Source organism: Mya arenaria, chromosome 3 (assembly GCF_026914265.1).
Source record: "Mya arenaria isolate MELC-2E11 chromosome 3, ASM2691426v1".
Taxonomy (NCBI): domain Eukaryota; kingdom Metazoa; phylum Mollusca; class Bivalvia; order Myida; family Myidae; genus Mya; species Mya arenaria.
Window position 1 is genome coordinate 50,643,866 of NC_069124.1, and position 16,005 is coordinate 50,659,870.

The 16,005-nt window shown below is 38.8% G+C and overlaps 1 protein-coding gene across 2 annotated transcripts in view; it reads left to right on the top strand.

The window, feature by feature from the left end:
- Positions 1–446: 446 nt before the first annotated feature.
- LOC128228837 (uncharacterized) overlaps positions 447–16,005 on the top strand; it is a 32,346-nt gene continuing 16,787 nt past the window's right edge. For both annotated transcript variants that reach the window (XM_052940346.1, XM_052940347.1), the window contains exons 1-5: positions 447–685; positions 7,650–8,732; positions 9,286–9,356; positions 10,935–11,070; positions 11,937–12,011. In XM_052940346.1, the coding sequence (XP_052796306.1) occupies positions 7,698–8,732; positions 9,286–9,356; positions 10,935–11,070; positions 11,937–12,011 (1,317 nt within the window). In that variant the 5' untranslated portion in view covers positions 447–685; positions 7,650–7,697. The remainder of the gene's footprint in view (positions 686–7,649; positions 8,733–9,285; positions 9,357–10,934; positions 11,071–11,936; positions 12,012–16,005) is intronic.

Genomic DNA, 16,005 nt, shown 5'->3' on the forward strand with positions numbered 1-16,005 from the left:
AATCAAGCAAATTGTTTGGTACAGTTGAACCCCATTGGCTCGAACTCGCTTGGCTCGAATTACTCGTTAGCTCGAACTAGATGTAAAGGACCGATTAATTTATACTGAAGGTAAACAATCCCGCTTGGTTCGATTTTTTTTTCGAGGCTCGATGTACTTTTGCCGGTCCCTGGGAGTTCGAGCCATCGCGATTCGACTGTACTTCAATTTAACGGAATAGCCAGTTAATCAGAAGGTTAATTTAAAAATTTGTCAAAGAAAGCATAAAGGATTTTATATAACAAATTGTGTCTCTATTTACAATACCCGGATAAGTAGCACAATGCCTTATAAAAAGGCATCTTAAAATTAACCAATACATCTAAAAACATTTTGCATTATTAAATAGTTTAACCGCAGACGTTAAAAGTATGGTGAAGGATTTATTGGAGGGGTTTAACTATAAATCCGTTTTATAATATTTAAAGAGCTTGTCAAAAACTGTAAACATACTTGTTTTTGACGAACCGACGTTAATCCTAACACGTTATGGTTATTTAGTGGATTATTATTTAAGTCTGTAAGTACTAAGTTCGAGTGTTTTACGGAGTGGTGAAAGTTTTTATAGACAGTGCAGTGAAAACCGCGGTGTTCCAATTCTTGGAACTTTTGGACTTAGTGTTTTATATGGAGTAATTTCACGCGGGTAAGTTTTTGTTGTGTATATGAAATTTTAAATATATGGTAGTTTCGACCAGAGATTAATACACGCTAGATAAAAACGAAATATACAATCTCTGATCTAAGGTGCCCCCCGTTTTACGTCTTTTTGTAGATCAGTAGAAAGTGTTATAGACAGTGCTCGCGGTGTTCAAACTGTTATTGAACAGCAATGCCAGACTTACACTCCAAAACATGTTGTTTTTGTTTTTTAATTTGATAAGAAAAAATCAAATATATCACACGTATTGGTAAAAGGAAGATATTTAAAAGTTAATAACTATAACACTCCAAAACATGTTTTGTTTTGTTTTTAATTTGATAAGAAAAAATCAAATATACCACACGTATTGGTAAAAGGAAGATGTTTAAAAGTTAATAACTATAACACTCCAAAACATGTTGTTTTTTTTTGTTTTTTTAATTTGATAAGAAAAAATCAAATATACCACACGTATTGGTAAATGGAAGATATTTAAAAGTTAATAACTATAATATATACGTCAATGTTTAACATCATTACTTATCACTATTTTACTAGAAAATCAAGTCTTGCAGTCTTGAGCCTCGAACTGAGTGAGACTCAAGGCGTTAGAGAATGCGCGCCCCCCCCCCCCCCCCCCCCCCCCGGCATTTAATATGGCATTTAAAGGGAGAAATACGGTCCGAGTGTCCCATCAAAGTGGTATCTGTAGCGAAATAAAATTGAATATAAAATACAAAACTACTGCCCTAAGCTCATTTCAATGTACGACTGAAATCAACTAAGATCCTTTATTGAAACGGCCCCAGGCTGGGGGCTTATTCGGCCCCTAGAACCGAAACCTCTATGCTGGAATTGTCCCGAACGTCATGGCCTTTTACCAGGAAACTGGGGCCATCTAATAAATGCACTGATCGTATAATTGCTTTTCCGAATATATTTCTGAATAGTTAAAATCTCTTAAAATGTTTTTTTTTTGTCGTTCGCGCGTTGAATTGATGGTCCCTTTGCCTCTAAAGTCATTAATCAAGAGTGGATTTAACTCGTAAAGAAGATTAACGGTAACCAAGTACTAGTATGATTTAAAGGATTAATGTAATCCACTGGGAATAAAGTCAGCTCTAATTAGTTTGTTAATCATTATTTAAACCCGTAATTGTTTGAATGAGGGAGAGAGAACAGTCCTAGCTCCAACAGTGTGGGTCAATAAGTTTTCTTGTTTTATTCAATGAAAGCAAAGCGACATGAATTGTTTAATTGTACCCTTCTAAAACTCATAAATGAAGAGCTCAAACATATACGTAACGATAATACACTTACTTAAAGTCGATACTTTCCTGAATAAAGAACCAATCTTATGAAATCTTGGCGCGGTGAGTTCATTATATCACAGAATAATGAGTTTAAAAGAAGCGATTTGAAAAGATTTTAATTACAAGAAACTGACATCATTCCAAAAGAAAACCACTAAAATCTCCCACGCGTTGTTTGAAAGTAGATATATTTTCTTCGGTACTAGGCACCCAACCACCACTCTTAAAAAAACGGCAAATGTATACTTTATATTCAAGTGATTTGTACGCACAAATGCAACAGATGTTAAACACGTGCTTTAAAAGGGTGTTCAAATTTTTCGCTTGTATTCAATAAATGAACACATTGTGTTAACAATTTAACACCGAACATGTTTTATAAACCGACTCAATACGACATCAAGAACATGTTTAAAGACAGAGTGTTGTTCAAAATTGGAGTGGCCTGACAAAAGCCAAACTGAACCTCCCGAAACAGCTAAACAAATAATGGAATACACACCTAACATTTTTGACGTTCTATTGTCAAAACCCCCTGGTGTTTGAATATTATATTTGATTTTTCGAATTAAATGCTAATAATGTACTTACTTTACTTATTAAAATCAATATGTTTTATCGAAACACGTATGTTGACAGTCTGACATAAGATTATAACGGATTAAAAATACCGGTAGCCTAGCCAAAGAGAAGAGCGAACGTCGGACGAAAGCGAATCGACCAATTTTAGGTCAAGATCGCAGCTTGTCTGTGACCTGCAAATGTCATTTCCATGGTATTTCAATACGATGGGTTCTTTTATTTTTATTTTATTGAAGTAAATAGTTTGATAATCATTATTAAAACCCGTAAATTGTTTGAATGAGGGAGAGAGAACAGTCCTAGCTCCAACAGTGTGCGTCAATGTTTTTGTTTTGTTTTATTCAATGAAAGCAAAGCGACATGAATTGTTTAATTGTACTCTTCTAAAACTCATAAATGAAGAGCTCAAATATACACATAACGATAATACACTTACTTAAAGTCGATACTTTCCTGAATAAACAACCAATCTTATGAAATCATGGCGCGATGAGTTCATTATATCACAGAATAAAGCGTTTAAAAGAAACGATTTGAAAAGATTTTAATTACAAGAAACTGATATCATTCCAAAATAAAACCCACTAAAAATTTCTCACGCGTTGTTTGAAAGTAGATATATTTTCTTCGGTACTAGGCACTCAACCACCACTCTTTAAAAAACGACAAAGGTACTCTTTATATTTAAGTGATTTGAACGCACAAATGCAACAGATGTTGAACACGTGCTTTAAAAGGGTGTTCAAATTTTTCGCTTGTATTCAATAAATGAACACATTGTGTTAACAATTTAACACCGAACATGTTTTATAAACCGACTCAATACGACATCAAGAACATGTTTAAAGGCAGAGTGTTGTTCAAAATTGGAGTGGCCTGACAAAAGCCAAACTGAACCTCCCGAAACAGCTAAACAAATAATGGAATACACACCTAACATTTTTGACGTTCTATTGTCAAAACCCCCTGGTGTTTGAATATTATATTTGATTTTTCGAATTAAATGCTAATAATGTACTTACTTTACTTATTAAAATCAATATGTTTTATCGAAACACGTATGTTGACAGTCTGACATAAGATTATAACGGATTAAAAATACAATGTACCGGTAGCCTAGCCAAAGAGAAGAGCGAACGTCGGACGAAAGCGAATCGACCAATTTTAGGTCAAGATCGCAGCTTGTCTGTGACCTGCAAATGTCATTTCCATGGTATTTGAATACGATGGGTTTTTTATCTTTATTTTGTTGAATTAAATAGTTTGATAATCATTATTAAAACCCGTAAATTGCTTGAATGAGGGAGAGAGAACAGTCCTAGCTCCAACAGTGTGCGTCAATGTTGTTTTTTTTTTTATTCAATGAAAGCAAAGCGACATGAATTGTTTAATTGTACTCTTCTAAAACTCATAAATGAAGAGCTCAAATATACACATAACGATAATACACTTACTTAAAGTCGATACTTTCCTGAATAAACAACCAATCTTATGGAATCATGGCGCGGTGAGTTCAATATATCACAGAATAAAGAGTTTAAAAGAAGCGATTTGAAAAGATTTTTAATTACAAGAAACTGACATCATTCCATAAGAAAAGCCTGAAAATATTATCTCACGCGTTGTTTGAAAGTATGGATATTATCTTTGGTACCAAGCACCCAGCCCCCACTCTTAAAAGGTACACTGCATATTGAAGTCATTTGAACGCTTAAGTGCAACCGATATTGAACACATCATTGCATTTAAAGGGGTTTCGCTTCTTTCGCTTCTTTCCAATAAATGAACACATTGTGTTTACGATTAAACACCGACAGTGTATTATAAACCAACTCAATGCGACATTAAAAACATGTTTAAAGGTAGGGTGTTCAGCTTCGGAACACACAACATGTTCTAAATTAGAGTGGCCTGACGGTAGCAAAACTGAACCTCCTCAGACAGCTTAACAAATAATGGAATACACACCTAACAAATTTGACGTGCTAATGTCAAAAACCCCTGGTGTTTGAATGTTATATTTGATTTTGCTGGATTAAGTGCTAATAATGTAATAACTATACTTATTAGAATCGATATGTTTATCGAAACACGTATCTTATCAGTCTGATTAGGAAATAAAAATACCGAAGCCTAGCCAAAGAGAAAAGCGAACATCGGACAAAAACGTTTCGACCCATTTAAGTTCAAGGTCACAGCTTGTTTTTTTGTCAATGACAGTGCAAAGGAAACCAGCGGGGCGATCACGGCTGCCAAGAATCTGTGATCTCTGTTTTATCGTCATTATCGCCATAGGCCGACGCGGTCGTTTTTCCGAAACGTAACCCTAACCCTATCCCAATCAATTAAAAATGTTCAATTAAAAATCCACAACTTTGTTCACTTGTAAATAACCTTTTTATTTGTGTCTTATTAAGAAGTACCCATAGGTCACTGAAAATAACGGGGGAGCGTATGTATTTGACTAGGTGCTCTTGTTTTCATGCATATTTAAAATAATTCAATTGCATGTAAGTAGTAAATATAAGTGGCTTTGGTGAATGAAGAACACCATTGCTGATATCAACGATGTAGGGGACAATCGATTCGTTTTATGGTGAATTAAACAATAAGAACGAGGAGACTCTGTCAAAAGATTTTTGGCGATTACATTGGCCTTTGACCTACTGACTTCCGAAACAATAGGCGTCGTTATCAAGGAAGTGTAATGGTATTTTTTCGTGCCGTTCTTTAGTTATTGCGCAGATATCAAAGGCAATAAAGGAATCCAACGTTGATGTTTTTGGTTTCTGGTTTGTACAGCGTTTAACTCACCCGCATCTCACTAAGGCGTCATTGACTCCCTGTTTTACTGCCTTGGTATCTTAACGTAAATGGGAGTGTTTAATTTAACGTTGTTATAACTTGTTTCACATTTGTTGTAAAATAAATAAGTACAATCTACTGATCCAAATACAATAGGGGTCATCTACTGGTCAATTACAACATATCATGCATTTATTTATTAATTGTAAAGATGTTGACACCCGCCAAAAGTTATTGTGGAGACATAAACAATCTTAATGCTGTAGGAATTTGTTTCACTTTTAATTCGTACATAGTAGGGTCATCTACCGGTCAAATGCGACATACAATTCATTTCTTTGTCCAATGGTGTCACTTTGAACATTATTGTGAGTACATTTTATTCTAAACCGCTTTCGCCATTGACCTTGAACTTTGACCTACTGACAACAAAACACTACGGTTAATTTAATGGTCAAGAGAAATCTAAAGTTCCACGGTCTTAAAAGAGCGGACACAATTTCCCAAACAACATAAGCTGTGACCGTGGCCTATGATCTACATATCCCGACACAATTCCCCAAACAACATAAGCTGTGACCTTGGCCTATGATCTACATATCCCGACACAATTCCCCAAACAACATAAGCTGTGACCGTGGCCTATGATCTACATATCCCGACACAATTCCCCAAACAACATATGCTGTGACCTTGGCCTATGATCTACATATCCCGACACAATTCCCCAAACAACATAAGCTGTGACCGTGGCCTATGATCTACATATCCCGACACAATTCCCCAAACAACATATGCTGTGACCTTGGCCTATGATCTACATATCCCGACACAATTCCCCAAACAACATAAGCTGTGACCGTGGCCTATGATCTACATATCCCGACACAATTCCCCAAACAACATCAGCTGTGACCTTGGCCTATGATCTACATATCCCGACACAATTCCCCAAACAACATAAGCTGTGACCGTGGCCTGTGATCTACATATCCCGACACAATTGGGGACATTTAATTATTCAATAAGAATAACATACTAATGCAATATTAAACTGTACTCAAGTTACAAAGGACTGTTGACCTGGACTTTTGATCTTTAAACGACGGCACAAAAGCAGCCACCTGCTGTCACTGGTGCCCGATCAGTGAAGACTCATAGCTGTGACCTTGATCTTTGGCGTACTGACACCGGAAATGATATGGACCATCGACTGGACCAGGGTAACCTACCACTGGAGTTTTAGGTCCTTTGAGGTATATTATTATATTGTGTTATTCATTAAGATGTGCCGCAAAAACCGAGGTCACTACAAGGTCAAGGCCATATATAGAGATTAACTTGTATTGAGTAATTTACTTGTTATGCACCAGTTAATTGTAACCACGCCCCCCACCAGGTCCGGGATATACCGGGGATAGCCGGGGAAATGGGCTGTGTTTTTACCTTCCAGGTGGCCCGCAGTGCTTGCCTTCGCGTCATATATAGCGGGGAATGGGCCTTACCTAGGGTCCCTTGGGTGCGGGGGCATTTGGCGAGGATTTTACCATCAGTTTGTCCCCGCATGGCTGGGATTTTACCCGGGCTTGGCTGGACCGGAACTCAAAGTCACCCGCTATTCCCTGGACCTGGAGGGGGGGGCGTGGTTACAATTGACTGGTGCACTACTAAGTTTAGAATTTTTTTGCAAAGATGTATTTCATCTCGGACCTACAGATCATGGTGTTGAACACCACACATGGTGTTCTTTTCGTCGATTGTTTAACATGTGCTAAGCTTACCATTGTAAGAAAGGAACAGAAAATTGAAGCTATTTTGACAGTTATTTAAAGAACACACGCGCGACACATCGTCTTGTTAACCGTTGTAGCAACTTTTTAAGTTAAAGAGCGTTAAAAGATAAAATAATCATATTCTATTTAAGGAGTATAAATCTTGGTATATAACCCCTTGGTAGATAACCTACATATCTCTATGTTAGGGGCATAATCTTATGACATTTGCTTCTCCCTCAGAACTGAAATTCAAATGGTTGAAAATGTTTGTAGGGGGTGTTTTTGAACACGAAAATTTTAACAATATCTAGACCGAAACGATGCGTGTTGAGCAAATTTGATTACGTTTTAGCCGATATGAAGTAAACTTGGACGATTTAAGAGGGGGAGGGGGATCCGGGTGCGCCCTCAGCCTAAATTCGCTAGTTTAATCCTAAATATAGGGTCTTTTGCCTTTCATTTTTCACCGCCATAGTTTTTGTCTTCTTTCAGGGACTACCTTATACAAGTGAATAACTATCTTACCCCCATCCCCATATTATGGGACTTCAGGTGGACCCGAGTGGGGTCCAGTCCCCGCTGAAAATGTCCAGGAAGATGTCGGAGGTTGACTACATTCCGACCCTAGACGACCAGGTCATCCGACAGACGTCGGCGTCGGCGGTCAAAACGTCTGGTACGACGAAACAATGGGGACGGGTGAAAAATGTCGCCCATATCTTGAGTGAAGCGCATTTGGACGACGATGAGGATCTGAGTCAGTCAGAGAGAGACGATATTTTGTGTTCACCGAAACGCTTCGGTGTAGATGACTTTCACAAGACTGCTCAATTATTAATGAAATCGAAGAAACTTGCTCAGAAAATAAAGACTAGGTACAATAGTGCTCGGACGGCAGAGAAGTTGAAGAGCAAAACAGCCGCTGAATGGCAGGATTTATCGGAGTTTGCACTTCGACCTGTGGAAAAAATGGATAAATTTGATTTGAAACAAGTGTATCAGAAAATGAAAAGAAAGAAACAAATGAAAATAGCCGTGTTGCAATCACAGTTTATAAGTGACCTTCCAGAAATGTCTAAAATGACTGTGAAAGAACATCTTGGACGAAAAATATCAGCGCTAGAACGCTTAAAGACATCAAAGTTTGTGGTTGATCCGTGTCAAGTACCGTTAGAAAAAGAAAACTCATGTCTGAGCCAACCGGCTAATAGCACTTCCAGTCGGCGGCAGAGTAAGCTGCGATATAGCATAGACCTTGACATCGCGCCGGTGCTCCCCCGCTTGCCGAATTACAATCAAGGCGTAGAGCCGATGGCGCAGGTCCGTCTGTCCTCGATCGACATTGACCGCGAGATTGCAGTGTCGCGGAACCGGGAGCGCCTTGAGAGCGAGCTCGAGCTGCCCATTGACCGACTGGCGCGGCTTACGCTACTCAGGAATAACGTACAGACGATCAATGGAAAGTTTCTGAAGCTGGCACAGGGGAAGCGGAAAGAGGGCGGCACGAAGACGGACACTGAACAAGAGGAAGAGACGCCCTACTATGCCCCATCCAGGTTCACTCAAAATGGCATGGTACGTGTTTGTATTACATGTTTGTAGCATGAGACGTTTACGTCGACGTAGGAAAGTTTCAATTGCTTAGAAGGACATACGGCATATGTGTTTTACAAGTATGAAACTGCAATGCACTCGTTAGTCTCCAAAATGATAAAGAACATAAATATTGTTATATTGATGATAGAGCACCTGGTAAATCTGACGTTTTTTATACTAGAGACTAATGCACCAGTCAATTGTAACCACGCCCACCCAGGTCCGGGTGTATACCGGGGATAGCCGGGGAAATGGGCCGTGTTTTTACCTTCCTGGTGGCCCCGCAATGCCGGGTAAATGCGTTTTGGCTTCGCGACAAAAATAGCGGAGAATGGGCCTTACCTAGGGTCCCTGGGGTGCGGGGGCATTTGTCGGGGATTTTACCAGTAGTTCGTCTTACCCGGGCTTGGTTGGACCGAAAGTCAAAATCCACGCTATTATCCGGACCGGGGGGGGCGTGGTTACAATTGACTGATGCATAAGTGCATGTGTTTGTTTCCGTAAACTAACCACATTTTGTTTCATTTTGCAGGCACAATCATTCTTCAAGAAATATGCCAGAATCGTTGTCATCGTCACACAATGGATTAACATGATCATGTCGTGAGTTTAACTTATTATATTTTTATTGAATATGACATAAATAATAATATGCATCTAAGGATAAGTAAAGCTTGTTTTATGCATTTCAATTCTCATTGGGTTTTTTAGTGCAAATAATTGCTAGAAGAACGCAGTTGTTGTACGTAAATTAATGTTTTTCTTTATCAGATAGCAATAATGAAGAAAATTTTGTTCAAATTAAGTGCGAAACTGTCTGTGTGTGTGTGTGTGTGGGGGGGGGGGGTATTATTGTGCCTTTGTATAATAGGGTCAGGTAATTTAAGTGTTAGAGTACACCGGGTACTTGTCAATAAAGCGGTAATATTTCAAAGAAAAATATAATACAACTATATTGATTTCCGTAATTGCGAAACATTTAATCCAATAAGTTTAATATTTCAGGATATTAATATTCAATATTTGTTAAAGTGAAAAGCAAACTGCTGAAGTGTCAATTTATGACGATAACAGCACTTTAAATCAATTTTTGCTGTAATTTCATTACGTTACATTGTAAAGGATAGACATGTCACACTCCATATTATTGAAATAACCTTTCCACATTGTTGAAACATATAGATTAAAATCCAAAAGTGCCTTGTATAGATTACAAGAAGTTTTTGTCTATCAATGGTTCAGTCTTTTTTACATGTCAGGTTATTCGATGTTCATGTACACAGGTCTATCAATGGTTCAGCAATGTTCAAGTGTCTATCAATAGTTCAGCCATGTACACATGTCTATCAATGGTTCCGTCATGTGAACATGTATATCAGTGAATCAGCCATGTTCACGTGTCTATCAATGATTCAGTCGTGTTCACATGTCTATCAATGGTTCAGCCATGTTCACAGGTCTATCATTGGTTCAGCCATTTTCGCATGTCTATCAATGGTTCAGCCATGTTCACATGTCTATCAATGGTTCAGTCATGTTCACATATCTATCAATGGTTCAGTCATGTTCACATGTCTATCAATCGTTCAGTCATGTTCACATATCTGTCAATTGTTCAGTCATATTTACATATCTATAAATGGTTTAGTCATGTTCACATGTCTGTCAATGGTTCAGTCATGTTCACATAAATATCAATGGTTCAGTCATGTTCACGTGTTAATCATTGGTACAGCCATCTTCACATGTCTATCAATGGTTCAGCCATGTTCACGTGTCTATCAATAGTTCAGCCATGTTCACATATCTATCAATGGTTCAGCCATGTTCACGTCTCTATCAATAGTTCAGCCATGTTCACCTGTTTATCAATGGTTCAGCCATGTTCATAGGTCTATCATTGGTACAGCCATATTCACATGTCTATCAATGGTTCAGCCATGTTCACAGGTCTATCAATGGTTCAGTCATGTTCACAGGTCTATTTTTGGTACAGCCATATTCAAATGTCTATCAATGATTCAGCCATGTTCACGTGTCTATCAATGGTTTAGGAATGTTCACATGTCTATCAATGGTTCAGGCATGTCCACATTTATATAAATGGTTCGGCCATATTCACATGTCTATCAATGATTCAGCCATGGTCACAGGTCTAATCTTGCGTCTTTTACCTCGCAGAAAACAGAATGACTTTGAGAAGGAGCTGAAGTCGTTCGTGGACATCGCCAACGAGGTTGAGGAAAAGGCGGTGACCACGGCCCTCCATGACACAGCACTTACCTTTGACAAGAAACTGTTCAAGGCGAATACAGAGGTACATAAACATACATTATTTGGGTGGAGACAGAGTGTTGGGGTAGTATTGGTTGGGACGGGAGTGTGTATGGCCAACGAGATAAAGGACAAAACGTTGACCACAGCCCTTTATGACACAGCACTATCCTTTGACAAGAAACTTTTCATGATGACTAAGGCGGTACGTTTACATATAGGATTGGGGAGGGGCAATGGATAGGGTGGTGAGCGTGTGGTGTGAACATTGCCAACCAGGTAGGAGACAAGGCTGTGACTACAGCCCTTCGTGTCACAGCGTTCGCCTTCGAAAAGAAAGTCCTGAAAGCAAATACGGAACATAAAGGTTGTAGTAGAAACACTCACAACACGAGTTGTGCGTTGGAGCTGAATATTGCAAACAAATTGGAAACACCACATACCATGGCCTAGGCTTACAGGAGACATGCAGCCTAAAGCCAGCAATGTATTTATCTTTTGTATGGTAGTGAATGTGGGTTTTCCATATTAACATTGATAGTGTATTTTTAGAGTATTCCTTCGACGGAAACACGCCACATGATGAAGTATGCCATGGTTCAAGTGGGTGCAGTTTGTTATTTTGCCGGCCATGACATATGTTTCTAGGCGTATGTAAATCTTGTTTTAAAATGACCGCCATTGGCAGATCGCTCGTGAACTCGTAACAACTCGGCCATCCCCGGCAAGCTTCGGGATAGACTGAATAACGGCCGAGGTCTTCTGATTGGCTACTCGTAATGATAGATTTAGATAATCTCGAATTTATTTGTCTATGTTTTTTCAAGAAATAAACTTAGATCCAATCATTTTTTACTTCTTCTTTAACCATTCTATCCGGTTGACTAAATAGTACATTATACATTTCAGATCTCATTAAGTACAGAGGTACGGAAAATTCTCACCACGAGTTGGCAGTCCCGGACACCACAAATGATCAAACAGGTACGTGCAAGATCTCTACGTATCTAGTTGAATTGTCTAAAACATAGGAAAAAATACAGATAATGTGGGATATCCACCCAATGGTTACAGCCTTGCTACGCCATATGTTGGTATCGACGAGTAATGTAGTGACTTCTTAAATATCTGCCCAATTTATGTAGAAGCCTCTACGAACTTATAATGACATATAGGACGACGATGTTCGACTCCTTCTAATGACTGATAGGACGACGATGTTGGACTCGTTATAATGACAAATAGGACGACTTTGTAGAATGACAGATAGAACGACGATGTAGCACTCCCTATAATGACAGATAGGACGACGATGTAGCACTCCATATAATGACAGATAAAACGACGATGTAGCACACCTGATAATGACAGATATAACGACGATGTAGCACTCCTGATAATGACAGATAGGACGACGATGTAGAACTCCTGATAATGATAGATAAAACGACGATGTAGCACTCCTTATAATGACAGATAGAACGGCGATGTAGCACTCCTGATAATGATAGATAGGACGACGATGTAGAACTCCTTATAATGACAGATAGGACGACGATGTAGTACTCCTTATAATGACAGATAGGACGACGATGTAGAACTCTTGATAATGATAGATAGGACGACGATGTAGAACTCCTTATAATGATAGATAGGACGACGATATAGCACTCATTATAATCACAACTTCGACGACGATGTAGAATGACAGATAAAACGACGATGTAGCACTCCTTATAATGACAGATAGGACGACGATGTAGAACTCCTTATAATGATAGATAGGACGACGATATAGCACTCATTATAATCACAACTACGACGACGATGTAGAATGACAGATAAAACGACGATGTAGCACTCCTTATAATGACAGATAGAACGACAATATAGCACTCCTTAGAATGACAGATAGAACGATGATTCAGCTCTCCATATAATGACAGATAGAACGACGATGTAGCACTCCTGATAATGACAGATAGGACGACGATGTAGAACTCCTGATAATGATAGATAAAACGACGATGTAGCACTCCTTATAATGACAGATAGAACGGCGATGTAGCACTCCTGATAATGATAGATAGGACGACGATGTAGAACTCCTTATAATGACAGATAGGACGACGATGTAGTACTCCTTATAATGACAGATAGGACGACGATGTAGAACTCCTTATAATGATAGATAGGACGACGATGTAGAACTCCTTATAATGACAGATAGGACGACGATGTAACACTCCTGATAATGACAGATAGGACGGCGATGAAGCACTCCTTATAATGACAGATAGGGCGACGATGTAGCACTCCTTATAATGACAGATAGGACGACGATGTAGCACTCCTGATAATGACAGATAGGACGGCGATGAAGCACTCCTTATAATGACAGATAGGACGACGATGTAGCACTCCTTATAATGACAGATAGGACGACGATGTAGTACTCCTTATAATGACAGATAAAACGACGATGTAGCACTCCTTATAATGACAAATAGAACGACGATGTAGCACTCATTATAATGACAAATAGAACGACGATGTAGTAATCCTTATAATGACAGATAGGACGACGATGTAGCACTCCTTATAATGACAGATAGGACGACGATGTAGCACTCCTTATAATGACAGATAGGACGACGATGTAGCACACCTTATAATGACAGATAGGACGACGATGTAGCACTCCTTATAATGACAGATAGGACGACGATGTAGCACACCTTATAATGACAAATAGGACGACGATGTAGTACTCCTTATAATGACAGATAGGACGACGATGTAGTAATCCTTATAATGACAGATAGGACGACGATGTAGCACACCTTATAATGACAAATAGGACGACGATGTAGCACTCCTTATAATGACAGATAGGACGACGATGTAGCACACCTTATAATGACAGATAGGACGACGATGTAGCACTCCTTATAATGACAGATAGGACGACGATGTAGTAATCCTTATAATGACAGATAGGACGACGATGTAGCACACCTTATAATGACAAATAGGACGACGATGTAGTACTCCTTATAATGACAGATAGGACGACGATGTAGTAATCCTTATAATGACAGATAGGACGACGATGTAGCACACCTTATAATGACAAATAGGACGACGATGTAGCACTCCTTATAATGACAGATAGGACGACGATGTAGTACTCCTTATAATGACAGATAGGACGACGATGTAGCACTCCTTATAATGACAGATAGGACGACGATGTAGCACTCCTTATAATGACAGATAGGACGACGATGTAGAACTCCTTATAATGACAGATAGGACGGCGATGAAGCACTCCTTATAATGACAGACAGAACGACGATGTAGCACACCTTATAATGACAGATAGAACGACGATGTAGCACTCCTTATAATGACAGATAGGACGACGATGTAGCACTCCTTATAATGACAGATAGAACGACGATGTAGCACTCCTTATAATGACAAATAGAACGACGATGTAGCACACCTTATAATGACAGATAGAACGACGATGTAGCAGAACTCATTATAATGACAGATAGAACGGCGATGTAGCACTCCTTATAATGACAGATAGAACGACGATGTAGAACTCATTATAATGACAGATAGAACGGCGATGTAGCACTCCTTATAATGACAGATAGAACGACGATGTATCACTCCTTATAATGACAGATAGAACGACGATGTAGCACTCCTTATAATGACAAATAGAACGACGATGTAGCACTCATTATAATGACAGATAGAACGACGATGTAGAACTCATTATAATGACAAATAGAACGACGATGTAGCACTCATTATAATGACAAATAGAACGACGATGTAGCACTCCTTATAATGACAGATAGAACGACGATGTAGCACTCCTTATAATGACAAATAAAACGACGATGTAGCACACCTTATAATGACAGATAGAACGACGATGTAGAACTCATTATAATGACAGATAGAACGGCGATGTAGCACTCCTTATAATGACAGATAGAACGACGATGTAGCACTCCTTATAATGACAGATAGAACGACGATGTAGCACTCCTTATAATGACAAATAGAACGACGATGTAGCACTCATTATAATGACAAATAGAACGACGATGTAGCACACCTTATAATGAAAGATATAACGACGATGTAGCACTCCTTATAATGACAGATAGAACGACGATGTAGCACTCCTTATAATGACAGATAGAACAACGATGTAGCAATCCTTATTAAGACAGATAGAACGACGATGTAGCACTCATTATAATGACAGGTAGAACGACGATGTAGCACTCCTTATAATGACAGATAGAACGACGATGTAGCACCACTCCTTATAATGACAGATAGAACGACGATGTAGCACTCCTTATAATGACAGATAGAACGACGATGTAGCACTCCTTATCATGACAGATAGAACGACGATATAGCATTTCTTAGAATGACAGATAGAACGACGATATTCCACTCCTTAGATGACAAATATAACGACGATGTAGCACTCCTTGTAATGACAGATAGAACGCAATGTAGCGCTCCATATAATGACAGATAGGACGACGATGTAGCACTCCTTAAAATGACAGATAGAACGACGATATAGCATTCATTATAATCACAACTAAGATGACGATGTAGAATGACAGATAGAACGACGATGTAGCACTCCTTATAATGTCAGATAGAACGACGATATTCCACTCCTTAAAATGACAGAAAGGACGACGATGTAGAATGACAGATAGAACGACGATGTAGCACTCCTTGTAATTACAGATAGAACGACGATATAGCACTCCTTAGAATGACAGATAGAACGACGATATTCCACTCCTTAGATGACAGATATAACGACGATATTCCACTCATTGTTATTACAGATAGAACGACGATGTAGCACTACTTAGAATGACAGATAGAACGACGATATTCCACTCCTTTTAATGACAGATAG